General features: G+C 37.1%; 2 protein-coding genes and 1 pseudogene across 2 annotated transcripts; 2 read left to right on the top strand and 1 right to left on the bottom strand.

Moving 5' to 3' along the window:
* The first annotated feature begins 1383 nt into the window (after positions 1–1383).
* LOC120128785 (probable aldo-keto reductase 1) lies at positions 1384–3860 on the top strand. Its single transcript, XM_039146416.1, has 7 exons — positions 1384–1548; positions 2102–2269; positions 2561–2764; positions 2876–3048; positions 3116–3212; positions 3301–3454; positions 3540–3860. Exons 1-7 carry the CDS (start codon positions 1486–1488, stop codon positions 3746–3748), a joined length of 1068 nt encoding a protein of 355 aa, XP_039002347.1. The 5' UTR covers positions 1384–1485; the 3' UTR covers positions 3749–3860.
* A 647-nt stretch (positions 3861–4507) lies between these two features.
* On the top strand, positions 4508–5516 carry LOC120128606. The gene is made up of 3 exons (XM_039146271.1): positions 4508–4621; positions 5000–5203; positions 5277–5516. Exons 1-3 carry the CDS (start codon positions 4508–4510, stop codon positions 5514–5516), a joined length of 558 nt encoding a protein of 185 aa, XP_039002202.1.
* A 1076-nt stretch (positions 5517–6592) lies between these two features.
* LOC120128940 lies at positions 6593–18452 on the bottom strand (annotated as a pseudogene).
* Positions 18453–18852: the final 400 nt, after the last annotated feature.

The following is an 18852-nucleotide window of genomic DNA, read 5'->3' on the forward strand; positions in this document are numbered from 1 at the left end:
TTTTATTTCGATACCATATTAATCACGAGTAATTTCTATTAAACAACGGGAATTTAGTAAAACTAAAACTCAAAATAAAAATTCACAATCAAGATCATTTGGTTAAAACTATTAAACGTCATGTTTTAATAAAATTAAAATTTAAACAAAAATACAAAGCCTAACACAATTACGTATATAACATTTATTTTGATGTTCTGTTCTATAGCAACAAAGTTTCACTTTTTCATTTTTTAATTTTGCATATTGAATTTTTTTTTGGTTGATTTCAGAGGTAGGTAATCCGTAGTTCACTGTTTCGATAGATAGTTCATTAAAAACTAGTGCCGACACTATAAAGAGGGCGCACGCCGTGCATCCCATAACCGCCGTTCAGATGGAGTGGTCGCTTTGGGCTCTTGAAATCGAGGAAGAAATAATCCCCCTTTGCAGGTTTCTTCTTCATTTCCTTTTTGTTCATATTGGAACATGGTAAATAATTCTTCAAAGATGAATCGAAATTAGTAGAAGTGATGCAGGGAACTTGGAATAGGGATTGTTGCCTACAGTCCACTCGGTCGGGGTTTCTTCGGCGGCAAAGCGACCTTGGAAGGTGTGCCTCGAAGCAGTATTCTGGCATGGAAAATCTGTCACGTATCTTATAATGGCTGATCTTGTACATGAAAAGAGTTGTGATATAAAACTATTTGAAAAGCCACTATTCCCAAGGTTCCAAGGTGAGAACTTGGAGAAGAACAAGACGTTATATTTTCAGTTCGACAAGTTGGCTGAGAAGCATGGATGTAAACCTAACAATAAGTTACTCAGCCGTTTGCATGCTTCCACCACTATTCCAAGGACTTTGAAGCTTGTATTGTTAATTTACTGAGGCTGTAAAAATTGATGAATCTCTAGATAATTTTATTTATAGTTGGTGAATGGCTGGTTAAGATTTTATATAAAAGAATTTGTCTTTATTATTTTAATGTATTTTTTCATTGGTATCTTCCACGTTCTTTCTTTTTTTTTCTCTCATTTTAAGTTGCTTTAACATTTTGCATAGATAAATTATGTACTCTATTAAACTTAATATTTAAATGGTAAAAGGTCCTCTAAGAACGATATAAAATAAATTGTTAATTGAAATAATTTTTAATCAAATCTTTTAAATTAAATACTGTAATCAATCAAATAACATTCAGTTAAGTCTTTTATACGTTAATACAATCTCAAAAACGCAAGTAGGATTCTCTAAAAAACACAAAACGTATATTATAGTTTTCATCGAAAAAAAGCAGCGTCTACCACAAGTCGTCTGGCTAGAATAGTACCCTGCCACGGTTCAGTCTAGGGTTCGATTCACGGGTGGTGCGTCTTTTTTAGCTTCTGTTGTTATTTTCCCAACTACCACCCATCTCAACTACTTCCATTCCCAACAAATTCTCAATTTAAGAACACTTTGGTACCAGGGAAAAAAACAGAAGTTGGAGCATAGATTACTCAGACATGGCTTTACAAGATAACTTGGTACAAATTCCCCGATTGAAACTGGGTACCCAAGGACTTGAGGTAACTTTTTTTATTCTCATTTTTGGACACTCATTTCAGTTTTTGTCTGAAAATCTTGCTGCCATTTTGTTGGATTCTTGCTCTGAAACCCAATCTTATATATGTTCTCCGTGGATCGAAATTGATTCGGATTAAAGAATTACTATTGTAATGCTTGTAAAAGTTTTGAACTTTCTAGCATAGATATGTAGAACTCTGAAATGGAGATTTGAGATTAGGGTCGCATTTGAGAAATTACAGATTTTGATCAAACGGATAATATTTCAAATCTGTTAGCTTTATCAAAAGGTGACTACCCCAGAGCCCCCTTTTTTGTAATGGAAGTTGCAGTTCGGGGATATAGGAGCAGGGATGAAGGTTTATGGGGTGCCAACTTAGGGGATTATATTAAAAATTTAGGGTTGCGAAGCTACCAAATTTGAGGGAGTACGGAATTAGATCATGGATGGAAAAGACAGAGAAAATATATAAAATATGTTTTGAGTTTCGAACTTATATGTTCTTACACCAACTGGAACATGTTTATCTCAGTTTTCTGCTGTTCCTGAAACAGGTTTCCAAGTTGGGTTTCGGATGCATGGGTTTAACCGGAATCTACAACTCACCTCTCCCCGAGGATGAAGTTATATCAATCATTACTTATGCCTTTTCTAAAGGAATCACTTTCTTCGATACTGCTGATGTTTACGGAGCTCATACCAATGAAGTTTTGGTTGGCAAGGTGAACCTTTCCGATATTATTACGACTCTTTATTTTTCTTGGAAGTATTCTTGCCCGAATCCCATGATCCACACAAATTCGGATGTGATCCTGCGGATCCTCCAAAAAAAATCCGTATTAGAAACATAGCCATGTCCGACATTCACACCCGAGTTAGAGTAACATAGAACGGTTTGCATTTGGCATGTTTTGTTTCTTCTTGTTAGTTAATTGTGATAAAACATAATCAAGAATACGTAGTTTACATAATGCGAAATGAAGAGAATGAAGAGAAGATTTTTTAACTTACAGGCCTTAAACCAATTACCAAGGGAGAAAATTCAATTGGCGACTAAGTTCGGTATCGCGGGGATGACATCTACTGGTATGATTGTGAAAGGTAGCCCCGAGTATGTGCGGTCGTGCTGTGAGGCAAGCTTGAAGCGTCTTGATGTCGATTACATTGATCTCTATTATCAGCATCGGGCGGACACTGCAGTACCTATAGAAGAAACCGTGAGTGAATCTCTTCATCCTTACGCTACGCAGTTGAGAAATTGATTTATTCTCGTCTACATTTGCTGGTAGAGCGTATAAAACCCACCTTTTTTACTTGAAAAAATGTAGATGGGTGAACTTAAGAAACTGGTTGATGAAGGAAAGATCAAGTACATTGGATTATCCGAATCCAGTCCTGATACTATAAGGAGGGCGCATGCAGTTCATCCCATCACGGCAGTCCAAATGGAGTGGTCGCTTTGGACTCGTGATATCGAGGATGAGATTGTCCCTCTTTGCAGGTTTGCTTAATTCTCCTTCATGTTAACTTATAGATATACAACGGTCTTTGATGGATGTATCTTTCAGGGATCTCGGTATCGCTATAGTTCCTTATAGTCCCCTCGGTCGCGGATTCTTCGGTGGTAGAGCAGTAGTGGAGAGTTTACCTGCTGGAACTTTCTTGGTATTCATATTTCGATCCCGGTTCATTTCGAGCAAGCCAAATTGTTTGTTCTGCTAATGACAGATTACTTTGTTTTTTTTATTATAAGGCTTCACATCCCCGGTTTCAAGGAGAAAACCTGGACAAGAACAAGAACATTTATGCTCGAATTGAGGATCTGGCAAAGAAGCACCGATGCACTCCGGCTCAACTAGCATTGGCATGGATTCTCCAACAAGGGGATGATGTTGTTCCGATTCCTGGTGAGAGACTTTCTCTTTATCGTACTCATATCTAAATATGCATCGAACATTAGTGTTACTTTACATTTGCTTCCGATTTTCATAGGAACAACGAAGATTAAGAACTTGGATCAGAATATTGGCTCGTTGAGAGTGAAACTCACTGCTGACGATTTAAAAGAAATTGCTGATGCAGTCCCGATCGAAGAGGTCGCAGGCGACCGAAACTACGATAGCATGAGGAAAGCTTCATGGAAATTTGCAGACACACCAGCGAAAGATGTTGGGGTTTCAACTTTCAACACAGACAGTTAACGGATAAGGCCTGTTCTTGAGATGTTTGTTTCATCAGTTTGTTTGTCTCTGTTCTTCTTTGAACTTCAACAATTTAATTACTAAGTTTTCGATTTCGGTTTCATACATTGACTGTTAATAACAAGGGAAATATGTTCTGTTAAGAAGATTTGAAAGCTCAGATCTGCATTCGCATGCATGATTGTATGTATCTGTTATGTTGCAGGTTCCTTCTCCACATAATCCAATAGCAAGCAGTTAAAACAACCAGAAACAAGGAGCTATAAACTATGGCTGTGTTTTTCCCCCCCGGGATATCTGTGTCAGACATTTTTCATTCAAAGTTGACGTAGACTAAGATGTCGAGTGATTACTATTAAAGAAAGATGAATTACGAGGAACTTCTCGTAGAGGTACCAGAGGAGGAGCCGGCTGAGAAGAGTAATCAAGAGTGCCTGCAACAAGAAACTTGCTTAATCAAACTTCATGAAATCGAATAATAAATAATCTTCACTGAAATAAACAAACATAGGTAGAAGATCAGAGAAGTTGTTTATAATCCTCAAATGAGCGATAGTTTACCAACTATGTGCCATTCACGATGAGTCAGCAGAAAGTATTTTCAACGAGTTGACTCGAGAAATCTGCTGCACAACAACAGAGTGGAAAATTGCACTTCAACCAATATCTGTTCAGTTGGACCTTTTAAACATTTAATTACTGATAATAAAAAAATCTTGAAAAGCTGTTAATGATAAGTCAAAGTTCTTTAAAAAAACTATGTATAATCTAAATGAAGCCTGGGGTTTCTTCTATCGGGGGATTAACTTTCAAAGAACCAAACTTTCTGCAGTTAAGAAAGCAGCGTCAAGTGATGGGAAGTGGGTTAATCAGGTTGTTGCAGGCTTTGACCAATATAAAACAATGGAATTGGAAAAACATAAATTTAATGGCATAGAAAAAAAACCATACCACCAGACATGAATTTAAAACCCCTGTCAAACAACATTAGCAAGACATTGCATAAAATAATATAAATTGCACAGTAATCCAAAGGGAAAAAATTGGATCTTTACAACCGTGATTGACATGGGAAAAGTAAGCAAACGGCTGAGGAACTTCTTGTTAGGTAGAAAAGATGATAAAGGAAAAAGGAAGAACGTTTCTCTATCTTTCGAAGATCGTGGAAGTTCGATGGCGATCCCACCTCCGAGTCCTCTTAGGCGCATATAGAGTTTCGGGAAGTTGGCAGGTGATGTTTGAGTTCGTAAGTGTCCGAGGTCTTTCGATACAATTACTGCTAGTTCACTTGTGAATCAAGCTGCGTTAGACTTGGAAAACCAACATGACAACACCAGAGTTCTTTCAATGGCAGTATATGAAACTTCTTTAGTGAGCAAAGCAATAGAAGATGCTGCTGCGAGGCGGATTCAAACCTCCTTTCGAGCATATTTGGCACTTAATTACGGATCCCAGGTTTTGTTATAACCATTGATGACTTGAGTTCTGGACTTAAATGCTGCAATGCCTTGGTTTTGTATCATTGCAGGCAAGGAGAGCATTGCATGCTTTGAAGGGACCAGTTAAGTTGCAAGCACTGGTTAGAGGTCACCTGGTGAGAAAACAAACTGCAACTCTCCAATGTATGCATGCTCTAATGTCAATACAACTCCAAGCCCGGGTTCAGAGAATCCAGATGGCTTCGAAGCCACAACTCACATCAAAAAGCCAATTATCAACACACGGAAGGCTCCCCCGGAGATGGGATTCAAAAGAGCACAGAAAGTAAGCCTTTCTTGATATTATAGTTTCTTTCCACGAGTGCATTAAGATCAATACCCTAAAGTATTATGTAACTTGTTTGATTTTCTTTCATTTTCCACCATTTTCTAATCAGCCAAACGCCTACTGCCTCACAAGCAAACAAGTAATAAGCTACTGTGAATCCAAAAATCAACAACTAATTCACTGTTATGTTTTAATCTGAACTTAAATAGGATGAAAAACGTGGAGTCTTCAACAGCAAAAATGATTTTACAAATCGCTCGAAAACCAAGAGAATCAAGCAAGGAATCACCAGAAGTTTCTTTGATGAGATTTCAGCCTCAACGGAAAAACCAAACAATGAAGAGTTGTCCTTCACAACACCCAATAGTCCCAGAAATTGTCCTCCATTAAAGTACAAGCCAACAACACCAGGAATATCCTCTTTCAGTTCGTATGAATATCCATGCATGCCTAAGTACGTGGCTAACACACAATCTTCAAGGGCCAAAGTCCGGTCGCAAAGCGAACCGAAACAACGACCTGCATCAAGCTTCAAAGCTAAAGGCAAGAGAACAGCTTCAGCCAAACAAATGAATGATAATAATATGTAACATTCACCCTCACAGACGATAGTCATAAATGAGAACAGGGTTTGTCGAACTTCATCAATTAACAAATACCTCAAAATGTTGAGCCAAACAGTAAAGACTCAAAGGCGATTGAATGAATAAAATACCTGGAACTTGAACTTAGTATTTGAACCAAGTTTTATTTGGTTTAATCACATCTCTAGTTACAATAATTTATCCAAAATGATCTAAACATTGCCTAAATTTTCAATTCAATGGATGATGATCCACCTAAGCCTCCTAATGTTGCAAAATAAAAAATTGCCAGCAAAACCTGGTAATCAGTTTTAAGGATAAAATTTAGACAACATATAGTATAAATCATGAACTCCAATAAAATCACTAAGAGATTCTTGACTACATACCAACATAATACAAATACACAGTTATCTCAAATCTTATACACTAATAGTTATTAACAAAACAAAATTCATTGAAAATAAAATACTTTAAAGATGACTAACACTACAAGATGCACAAACATGATAAATAAATGAACTGCCACTACACTACTGGAAGTCCACGTTATTACTAAATATGGAAAATATTTATCTCCAAAATTCAGTTGCTGGAGAAAACTGGAAACCAGCATGATGAAGAAAATGAAAATTCAAGAGCTTTCATTGTGGAGCAAGTGATGGAAAAGAAGGGACAGATCTTAGAATCAACTTCCTACTATGCCATTCAGTGGATGAAGTGCAAGAATGATTTGGAGTTGAAGAAACCCTTTTGCATTTGGGAGATGTTGGTTTTGAGACAAGAATTAAACCATTATGTTTGGGAATCTCAGGAGTTTCATCTTCTGGAATTCCATGAAAATCTGAATCAAACCTGGATTGACATGACAAAGAGTCTGATGAATCATGTTCTTGAGTAGAGCATAATTGAAGAGATGATTTAATAGAATGGCGAAAAAATGCTGCAAGCTTCCCTCTATAGGCAAATGGCAGCCTGCAAAATATAAGGAAATGCCTAAGTTACTCCGATTCGATAATGTGTCATACTTATGTGAATATTATAAATTGTTTAAAGTTCTTCTATATATTTAGAAGAATGAAGTTATACCCATGTCTGAAATATGTTCAAAATAATAATACCTGGACATATCAGGGGAAGGCACTGAAAGATTTGGATGCTCTTGACCTTTACTGATTACAATGTCTGACTTTTTCTCTGATGCATTTCTATCGTGGGCATCTAAAGTGTCCCCATTGTATTCAGATTCGTAACCTCCTAGTGAGGAAAAAAATAAAACATTAATAAATGAAAAACAAATAAAATACAACACAAAACATGAATTTTATTGTCCCTGTCGTACAAAGAGTAATTGTCAAAACTTATATAAATATATAACATCATGAATAAGATTGTAACAGATGAAAATATGTTTATAATATAGATATAAAAATTGCAAGTTTTTATGTTAATATATATATGTACTCACCGTCCTTCCGACCAAAATTATTTTTACAACCTTCACATCTACAGCCGAGGGAACATCCAACACCAGCCTTTGATTCACAGATGAAAGCAACTATATCAGATTGGTGAATAAGACAAATTATGCAGAATGAGATAAGCATACAAACCTGAAAACATTCACAGTATTTCTTTAAGCAACTTGATCTTTTACAATTGCATCCTCTTTTATGCCTGGCTGAAGCTGGAGTTTTGTTAGTTTCATCCTGCATGAGCAACCGCCATTTTCTATGTGATTAAACCATAATTGCTGAAAGAAGAGAGAATTTTATTTAAAATTGGCAAAATCATTATTGAATCCCACTTTTATCATAGTTTAAGTTCAGTTTTTCAAGATTTTCATGTACTTGGAGGGTCGTGGAGTAACATATTCCCATAACCATGTATGGATATGCATCAAACACAAGTACTTAAAGATGATATTTGTCTGGAGGAGTATCGTGGGTTGCATTCGTGGATAATCTTAGTAGGCGAGTGCATAGAAGTGCATTATGGGATCGTTTTAGTCATTATGGCAAGGTGATTAAGGTGTTCATTCCATTTGTTAATAGGAGACCTTATTACAAGGAAAATACATTTGCTTTTGTGCATTTTACAATTGAGAAGATGAATAACGTCTCGTTCGATGGGAGGAGAATATCGGTGTCGATTCCTAAGTATTAGAAGAAAAGTACTTCGAGGAGCTTCAAGTGTACTAGTGTGACGAGGTCTACAGATGCTGGTGTAGATGAGTTGCTAAGGAAATTATCATCGTCTCCAACTGCAGGTATTGGGAAGAAGGAGATGATGAATAAGTTTTGCGATGGAAAGTCATATAAGGATACGGTTGTGGGAGCAAAAGAAGTTGAGGGCCAGAAAGTGGGGAGTTTAGGAGCTAAGATGGAGGTGAAAAAGCCGTTGGAAGTTTTTATTCCAATGGAGGATAGGTCAGGCTGAAAACGTCTTTAACTGGTATTTGCAAGCCATTGTTCGAAATTGAGTTTGTGCAGAGGGCGTTAGGATCTGAGGGAATCAATGTCAAGGAGGTTAAATGGGGTTATGCAAAAAACACATGTTTGGTAGTTTTTCAGACTGTTGAGGAGAAAGTTGCAACGATGGAAAACAAGTGGGAGGCTTTATCCTTTTGGTTCGAAAGGTTGGAACACGTTGTGGAAGAAAAGGGTGTTCCATTACCTTACTGTGCAGTTTCTATGATTGGTGTTCCTCTAAACTGTTGGTCAGTTTCTTTTTTCACAAGCTTGGCGTCGAGATGGGGCAAACTAGTTAAGATACAGGAACAAACTGCTCAAAGAGTGGATTATAGAGTAGCTCATATGTTATTGAGGGTAAGTCCTTTTGATATACCTCCCCATGTCACTATTAATACGTATGGGAGATCGTTCATGATTAAGATTAAGGTGGAAGGAAGTGAAGATTTTTTTCCGGAGTTAGAGGATATGGTTGAAGATGACGGAACAATAAATAATGGGGAGGATATCTTGCCGGAAGAGAGCCATGGGGATGACATCGAAGAGCAGGAAGGGAGGTTGGGTATGCAGGCATTGTCAGATATTCAAAACAGTGTACAAGCATGGGTATTGGAATCGTCACAAGGGGAACGCACAATTTACGATGGTAGGTTGGAAGGAAAAGGGGTTTTTCAAAATTTAGTGGCAATTGATGTATGTGCAGAGGAGACAGTTCTTGGTGATGTCCAGGGACAACAAAAAAGGTTGGGGCTGGTACAAAAGAGAGAGAAGGGGTGGTTAACAGGGATGAGGTCTCCTTGGGGCTTGATATTGTTGACCAAGTGAATGGGCTTAATGGTAATATGGGTAGGGAAGAAGTTAATGGGACTGTTCAAGGAAGTCTAAGTTCAAATGGAGGTGGTTACAAGCCTGATGAGTTAGTTAATATTAGGGGGGAATGTGGAGGTCCTCAGCGGAATGTTTTGGAGGGTTCAGAGCTATATTTTGCAGCAGTGCAGTTTGGATCTAATGGGGTACAAGTTAGTAAAGTTCCTACAAGGAGGTGTTCTTCTTCCCCTCCAACAAATCGAGTTCGTCCTCCTAATGCTGTTACCATTTTTTGTGACAGAGTTTATAGCAGATCTACTAAGAAGAATAAAAGAGGTGAATCGGAGAAGGGTTTTTCAGCAGTTGAATTTTCGATTGATAAGGATGAAATGGAATTAACTTGACAGGTTAGCCAAATGTTGGGTGTTCACTTTAAGGGGGGAAAGAAGGATTTTGCTGAGAAGTTTTTGGAGTCCAATTCAGCTAGGAAGGAGAAGGGTGGGTATTAACCCTTAATATTGGTTGAAGGTTTTTAATTATTTTTTATGGTTCGTGTATCTTGTGTCACTTGAAATATTAGGGGCTTAGGTAGGAAGGAAAAGGCTAGGGCAGTGAGGAAGGTGGTTGTAGATAAGAAACCATCGTTTCTTTTTCTACAAGTAACGAAATTGGAGGTGGTTAATATAAGTTTGAGGAAGTTGGGGGTAAATATCTAGGTGGGGTGGTGGAGTCCCCGGCAGTGGGAGCATCAAGAGGATTGGTTACTCTTTGGTATGAGAACTGGTTTTTACCTAATTTGGTGAAAATTTCACCAAGGTTTATTGCTTTGAAGGGTATAGTAAAGGATAACCAAGAGGTGTGTTGTTTTATTAATGTCTACGGGCCCACTGTTGAAGCTGATAAAGAGGCGTTTTTTGAGGAGTTAACCAGTTTTATTTCTTCATTCGGATGCCCATTATGTGTAGCTGGAGACTTTAATGCTCACTTATCACAGGAAGAGAAGATGGGGAAATCTCTGAATGAAAATTCAATTGGGCGGTTCAGGGAGTTTCTGTTTCAAGCAAGTTTAATGGATCTGCTTTTAGTGGGAGGGAGTTTCACTTGGGGTAATAATAGGGAAGATCCTACGTTTGTGAGGCTGGATAGGTTTCTAGTTTCGGACGACTTTTTAGGTTTATTCTCAGATGTTGTTCGACTGTTATTACCTAAATCAATTTCAGACCATAATGCTGTGGCATTGGAATCTAGTAAACTAAATTGGGGTCCGAAACCCTTTAGACTGTTCAATTATATCATGGAGGAGGAGGGTTTTAAGGAAGCAGTGGAAAAGAAAATTTCAGAAGTAAAAAGTAGGAAGAAACTGAGCATTGAGAAGTTACTTAGAGAAACAAAGGTGGAAATCAAAAATTGGTCTAATGAAAGCAGAATGCAATTACATAGTTTGATTGAAAGCAAAGAGAAGCTAATCTCGAATCAAGAAGCTCAACTACAACAAAGGAATTCTTTAGTTTCTATGGTGGATGTTGCAAAAGAAAAAAGTGAACTATGGTCATTGTATAAAAAGAAGAATTAGTTTGGTTCCAAAAATCAAGGGCACAGTGGATTATGGACGGGGATCGGAATTCAAGGTATTTTCATCAATGTGCTACAAATAGAGGGAGGATTAATGCTCTTAATTCTTTGGATGTGAGTGGTAATTTGATTGACGAGTCGATGAAGATAAAAGCTTTAATTTTTTATTTTTTCAAGAACGCTTACAAGGCCATTCCGACGGTCGAAGTTGGGAAGCTGGAATTGAATTTCAATAGGCTTTCGGAGGATTAAGTTACACAATTAGAGATGAAGTTTTCGGAGGGGGAAGTTTGGGAGGCAATACAGTCTTCGGATAGTAACAAAGCTCCGGGTCTAAACAGATTGAATATGGGATTTTTTAAGAAATTTTGGCCTGTTTTGAAAAAATATTCTTAAGTTTTTCGAAGATTTCTATGAAGGGAAGAAGTTTGGGAAATGTGTCAATCATTCTTTCATTACTCTAATTCCGAAAAAGCAGAATCCGGTTGGCATTGAGGATTACAGACCAATCAGTTTGGTAGGGGGAATATACAAAATTTTATCCAAGGTTCTGTCAAGAAGGCTAAGGTTGTGCATGGGAGGGTTAATTGGTCAATCTCAATTTCCTTTAATCCCGGGAAGACAGATTTGTGATTGCTCCTTAATTGCTAATGAAGCCATTGATTTTTGGATGAGGAAAGGAAGGGAATGTCTCGTCTTCAAAGTGGATTTCAAGAGGGCTTATGACACTGTTGATTGAAATTTTTTAATTCAAATTATGGAGTGTATGGGGTTTAGTAGAAGATGGAGGTTGTGGATATATAATTGCTTAAGTTCAACTTCTATTTCAGTTCTTGTTAATGGCTTTCCTACTGAAAGTTTTAAAATTTCTAGGGGGCTGAGACAAGGGTGTTCTTTATCCCCGCTCCTATTTAATCTAGTGGGGGAATTTTTGAATCTGTTGTTATCTAAAGCAGTAGTGCTGGGGTTGTTCGAGGGTTTTCAAATAGGTTCTGATAATTCTTTTTAGATGTTATCTCATTTACAATTTCCGGATGACTTTATTATTTTTTGCAAAGCTTCCAAGGGACAGTTGGCAAATCTGAAGAGGGTTTTGGTTGTATTTGAGATGTGTACAGGGCTTCAGTTGAATTTGGTGAAGAGCAGAATTTTTGGTATTAATTTACAAGATCAGATTGTTGGGGAGTGGGCAGAATCTATTGGTTGTTTAAGAGACTCGTTTCCGACAGAATATTTGGGATTACCATTGGGAGCAAAGAGAAATTCTATTCAACTATGGAATCCAATTGTGAATAAGTTCTATCAGAAATTGGCAGGCTGGAAATTATCTTCTCTATCCATAGCAGGAAGGACAGTTTTGATAAAATCAGTCCTGAATACAATCCCTAATTATTATATGTCACTTTTCAAAATGCCAGTGGTTGTGAGGAAGAAACTGGAATCTATTATGGCCAACTTCTTGTGGGGTTCATCGGCTGAGAAGAACAGGTTTCATTGGGTTAGCTGGAATACTGTTTGTAAAAATAAAGAGTTGGGGGGATTGGGAATTTCGGATCTTAAGCTACAGAATAAAGCTTTATTGGGCAAATGGGTATGGTAGTTTGGTACAGAGATGGACTCTCGGTGGAAGGCAATGATATGTTCTAAGTATAATGTAGGAATGAGGTTTATTGTTTTAAATGATAATGTGTCTTAGATTTGGAAAGGTGTTTTAAATAACTATCGGACTAATGACTCATTTGGGTTATGCTTTCGAAATAATCTAGTGTTTCAAGTGAGAAAAAGAGATTCAATTAGATTTTGGCATGATTCATGGATTTCTAACTATTCCTTGAAGAATATGTTTCCTAGGATCTTTGCACTGTTCAAACAGTGAGTTTGAAATTAGAAAATAATGGATAGTGGGTTAGAAAATAATCTAACTCACTGTTTGAAATTAGAATCTTTGAATAATCTAAGTTGGAAAGGGGTTGTGACTGATTCTGGGGGTATGTCGAATGGGGAGTGGGTGTGGGATTTACAACTTAGGAGGAATTTAATGGATAGTGAGTTTGAACATTGGACGGAAATGATGGTATTGTTGGATAATTTTCGTCTTCTGTTGAAGGGTGAAGACCGTTTGGCGTGGAAAGGTAGCGGGGATGGTGTGTTCTCGGTTCAATCTTGCTCTAGATTATTTTCTAGTTTATCAGACTCAAATAATTCATGGTTGGAGATTGTGTGGAAGGGTTTAGTTTCACCTAAAGTGGAGATATTCTTTTGGCAAGTTATTCATCAGAAGTTAGCTGTCAAAACTGTTTTAATGAGAAGAGGAGTCAAAAATATCGAAAACCCACTTTGTGTGTTCTGTGGAGTGGAACCAGAATCGGTCAGTCATTTATTTTTTCCTTGCGTCCAGGTTTGGCAGATTTAGGTCAAACTCCTACGTCTGTGGTAAGTTATCTCAGTTCTTCCTAATAATCCGAAAGGCTTCTTGCTTTCATGGTTGCAATTAAGACCTAACTCGGGTATTTGGAGATTTATTCCAGGAGTTGTTTTGTGGTCTGTCTGGTTATGCAGGAATCAGATTGTATTTTAGAAAGGCAAGTTGGATAAAGCTAATCTGTTTTTTTTTTTTGAGGTATAAGGTGGCGTCATGGTTTTTAGCTAAAAATAAGGATGTGTCTATTCAAGTGGACGGCCTTGTGGGAGATCTTACTTTGGCGGATATACATAAGTCCCCCTCTAACTTTCGACTGTCAAGATTAAAATGGTGCCCTCCTCCTACAGGTTATTTTAAGATGAATGTTGATGGGGCTGTTAACTTTGACTAGAGAATAAGTGGGGTTGGTGGAGTTGTTAAAGATACTGATAATAACAAGCTGGTTTCTTCTCTAGAGCATTAGGACCTTTTTCTCCTATTCTTGCTGAGATTTTTGCTATCAAAGTGGGGTTAGCAGTGTTTTTTGAGTCAGTTTGGAGGGACAAAGGAATTCTGATTTTAGAAAGTGACTCGTTTTTTGCTGTGAAGTGGATCAACAGCCCGGAACTATGCCCGGTTCATCTTGTTGATTTGGTTACAGAAATTCAGAAGACAGTTGTGCAGTCTAATGTTATTATTAAGCATATCAGCAGATGTATTAATGTGGAAGCTGATTGTCTAGCTAAGTCAGGAATTGGTTAGTGAGTGAGGAGGTTGTTGTTATGAGTTGTGGGTCTGGTGTATTATTTTGGTTATGTTTCTATGTTAGGCAATTTTATGTAATGTTTGGTAATCTTATGTAATTATGGGTTATTAATATATTAAGGCACTCTTTTCCTCCTTCCGCTATTTGTCTCTACACAAGAGGCAACTATGAGGGAGGTTTTTAATGAGGCATTCTATTCCTATAAAAAAAAGTACTTAAAAAAAAAAAAGTTGGAGCAATGATGTTGTTAACCCTCCAAATGAGTGTCACTATCCTAGGTTGATCTCCTCTTTCTCATGTGGATTTATTCAATGTACCAAAAAAAACTCGGACACCAAAATATTTGATGAGAAATATACCAATACTCATGTCAGGCATTAAACATGAACACATGGAAAAAAAAAAAGTAAAAGTATCATAGTTGTTAATTCATCTCCCTTTTCTCAAGTCGCCTCATTCAACATACCAAGAAAAAGATCGCACCAAAATAAGTGATGAAAAATGCAACTTAATGACTTTAACGCTACTCTAATCTATGTTAAGCTTCTTCTCTCTCTTTTTTTTTTTTGGCATCTATGTATTTGAAGGATCCTTGGGGAGTAATAACCATTCCCTTGTCTGAAAAAGTGTCAGATGCAAGTATTTTAAGAAAAATGAAAAGTAGGAAAAACATAGACTTCAATATCAAGAAGCATATTTGTAAGATAGTATCTAACCAAGGAATCCAAAACACCCTCTGTGCTTCTAATCACTTTGGGGGCAAATGCTAATGGATTGCGAGATACAATCTGCCTGCGAGTCTCTATAACGACATTTTCGTGAATTGGCTTATTGAAGCAATCTTGGCATGCACAAGGCTCAATACAGTATAGACCAGCAGCAAAGCAGTCGCAATAACTGCATTACAAACGTGAATATCTAAATAATCAAAACAAGGTAAAACATTATCATCGGATCACACTTCAAGTGTTCATTTTAAAAGGCTATTGGAAATTAATTCATTAAGTAATTCTAGAAATCAGAAGCAACATGAAACACTTCTATAATTCAACTCATGTGCAATAGAATGAGGTCCCCAATTAATAAGGTAAAAAAACTGAGTTGTGTTCTCCAAAATTGCTTATTTAACTTTAACCATGAACCCAAAATGTTCTGTAGTCCTTATAAATCAGTTATAGTCCCTGGTCATATGTTTTGAGAATCTTGAATCTTCATTTTAGGTGTAAACCTTACTTACTTGGACTCGGGTGTGAGTGCTGAATATAAGTCTCTGAGTCTGACACAGGTATGTTTATTTTATTTTATTTTTGTTGAGTTTTTTCTATGTATTTAGAGTGTCCTTAGAGGATCATCTTTCCCGTATCCATGTCAAATATGTGTTAGACACAAATGTCAAACATTTATACTTCCAGAAAATGAACAACATATGTGCAAACAACTCAGCACTTATAATCAGTGATACTACAAAATCAAACAATTACCTTAAAAGGTATGCAGCTAGAGGCTTGTAAGACCCAAGTTTAACAGATCTTAAGAACCATCAATGAGGTTACAATTTGGTTCAGCTCAATTTTAACTTGGAGAAATGCTAGAAGAATATGCACGCTGACCCTAAATATAGGTTTAAATAAAACTGACAGACTTACAGCTTCAAGCATTTTGATCTCTTACAGTTACATCGCTTGCATGTAACACTCTCCTCGACAAGTTTGAACTTTTGCCTGCACCAGAATTAAACTCAAATCAATTTGCATATCAAGGTAATTTTCATGCAAATATAGAAAGTAGTAATCTTATACAGCCTCTTTTTTTGGGACTGTTGTGATCAGACTCATTGCCACCAAGGGTACCAGGTGTCTCAGAAGAATTCTCTGTGTCATCGGGAACCTCACCCTGCCCATAGAACTTAGAGTTGATTTACTACGAGGACTCTGACCTGCAGTAAGATAAGTAAAAAAAATGTCAAGGACCCCAAAATGCATTTCAGTTGCTTTTAAGAAGCTAGAGTCTCCCACTAAAGAGATCCAACCTTTTGTGATGTTGGGAAGAGAATTCAAGTGCAAACCAAAACCGGGTGACTTCTCAAACACCAGACAGCGCCGTCGAATATTAACCTGCTGGTAAAATAATATAAAGTACAATTATAGAAAAGTGTCAATGCGCTGAGAAGGATAAATAGAGTAAATATTTCAGATGATACATTCTAATAGAAAACATCCGTAAGAAACATACAATAATTAGGAACTTGCATGAGAAAAATTACAGGTTTTTTTAGTTAACCTGATTGCCAGACTGGTTGCAGTTCTCATCCTTACCATCCTTTTTCAAACCTGACTCACTGGCTACTAGTTTGTCAAGTAGACAAGTAGAAAGGATGCTTTGTGCCGGGTCTGTTACTGGCTTTCCTGATTCATTTTGCTCGCAAGAACCGCTAGGATCACCAGATTCTGCATTTCCTAAATTATTGGCATTATCTAGTGGGAACTGCATGATAGTTGATATAAAAGAGGTTGTCCCTGAGTCTGCTGTTCTCTGATCCTGCCCGTCAGTATTTCCATGAATGACAGATGAATTAATTGTCAACATATCAGCAACATTAGAAAGAGCTTCTACCCAGTTGCATCCTGCTGATTCTTCAATCTGCTTAACTCTGCATATTTTATGCAAATCTCTTTCGTGAAGCTGCCTGTTTTCCCATCCATCTCTATTGGGTTGGAAAGGAGATTTCTCTTCTCCCACCACTCCCCACTTGGGTTTCTCAGTATCTGACCACGAGGCTCAAAGTTACCATCAGGACTCCTGCAATCGTATTTCAAGGTTCTTGGAAACTCTGTTTCTAAATCTGATTGGTCAGTAAGTAGATTACAGCTAGTTCCTTTGGATGAACAATCATTCTTGAGAGATCCCAGATGTTCATCATACAAGTCAGATTGTTCACCAGCTTTTGAAGCTCCCTCACTATCATTAGATTCATGACCACTCTGTGGGGCTTTAGAGGTTGAAGGCGACAAGAAATGATGCCTGGAACAAACCTCAATTAGAACTCTTGAAATCATGAACTAACCAGAGAAACGACTAGTTTTACCTTTTAACCGAAAACCTGGATTCCCTATGGCAGCTAATCTGTGGGGAAGGAAATAAAGATGAAGGGGACAAAAATGCTAGTGAACTGAAAACATTATCTGTTTGCTTGGACTTGGCAAGTTCAATAGGTGAAAGACTGTCAATGTATTTAAAGACAGGTGAATCCTGCAAAGAGAAATAAAAGTTTAAAAACTTAGCCCACAAATCCTTAGTAACCTAATTAGCAAATGATCAAGTAGCATTAGAAAACTATGTTACTTGAACATGAGTCTGAGGCTGAATGTCAAGATACAGGCATGTGTCCATCACGTGTTATAAATATTTTTAAGTTCCCTCACATACTGCAGGATCATGCCCTTGTATCTATGTCTAAATATGCATCATACATGGGAATTTCAAGAAAAATGAAGAGTCAAAATAACAAACTAGAAAACAAGCTATCAAAACCAAACTAGAAAGAATACATCCTTTCCATATCATTCCATGCAACTAAATACCAACATCCCCAACCTTTTAAAAGGAAAGGCACTTGCAATTCCTTCGTATAAAATTAGTCAATTTTAAAAATCTCAATCATCCATGAGTATTGACTATTGAGATACTATGGCTCTGAATAAGTTCCAGGTTGACGCCAAAACGATAAATGGTTGAGACTGAGTAATTTCCCTAACATTTTACAGAAGACGTTTGGTTAAAATCGTAGAAATTCCACCTTCCTTCATGGATTTTGTGGTCCACCCCCCATCCCGGTCACCAGAGTTATAACAGTAATCTATCCTAAACTCAAAGTAAAGGGCAAAAACAAGAATGGAAGCAAAGCCCCAACCTAAATTCAAACTAAATATCCGAAATTAACACAGAACATGAAAACAGCATACTAAGTTAACTTGTAATAGAAAACCAAAAATAAGCCTTGAAAGAAGAACTCTGGTTAACATATAATTATTAAACCTTACACATAAAACAAAGAGTACTAACTTCATTTCTAGGCTTAAAAAGTAACCAAGAAAAAATACCCATTTGTTTACAAAAATTACGAGAAAAAATAGTACCTCAAATTTGGAAAGATTAGAAGTTGGGGTGATATGAGTTTTATCTGGTGTATCCATTTTTTTCATCGAAGCCTCCACATCTCCTTCTTCAGCTCTCTTTGAAAGTTGACTGAAAGCTCAAGAGCTCAGAGCCTGGGGAGAGTGGGAGACAGCCGAACCATTCTTTATTTCTTCGTATTTGGTGGAAACCGACCATTCATATTGAACGAACAAAATAATCGATTGAGAAAGCGGGAAATGAAAGCAAATTCATTTTGTAGTTTTCTAAAACATAAAACTTAAAAACCTAATCAAAATTGGGTCAGTCCATCACATATTTCCAGCCCTAAATGAGATGGAGCTTCTCCGATTGGGAAGAGATTCTTATTAGATTTGGGCTTTTATCCATTTGTTAAATCTGGTTATCAAACGAATAATTAGGTATAAGCCTTAAGGAATTGAAAAAGCCTTAAGGAATTGAAAAGGCCTTACATTCTTGAGAAAAAAAATGTTATCAAAATTTTTTAATAAGGTGCTTAATTAACTAAATGTATCAATTTAATCTTTTCAAAACTACATTGTAGTGTCGCTTTTTCAATCATAGTCTATAATCACATTTTC

This window comes from Hibiscus syriacus, unplaced genomic scaffold (genome assembly GCF_006381635.1).
Source record: "Hibiscus syriacus cultivar Baekdansim isolate YM2019G1 unplaced genomic scaffold, ASM638163v2 tig00110482_pilon, whole genome shotgun sequence".
NCBI classification, from domain to species: Eukaryota; Viridiplantae; Streptophyta; class Magnoliopsida; order Malvales; family Malvaceae; genus Hibiscus; species Hibiscus syriacus.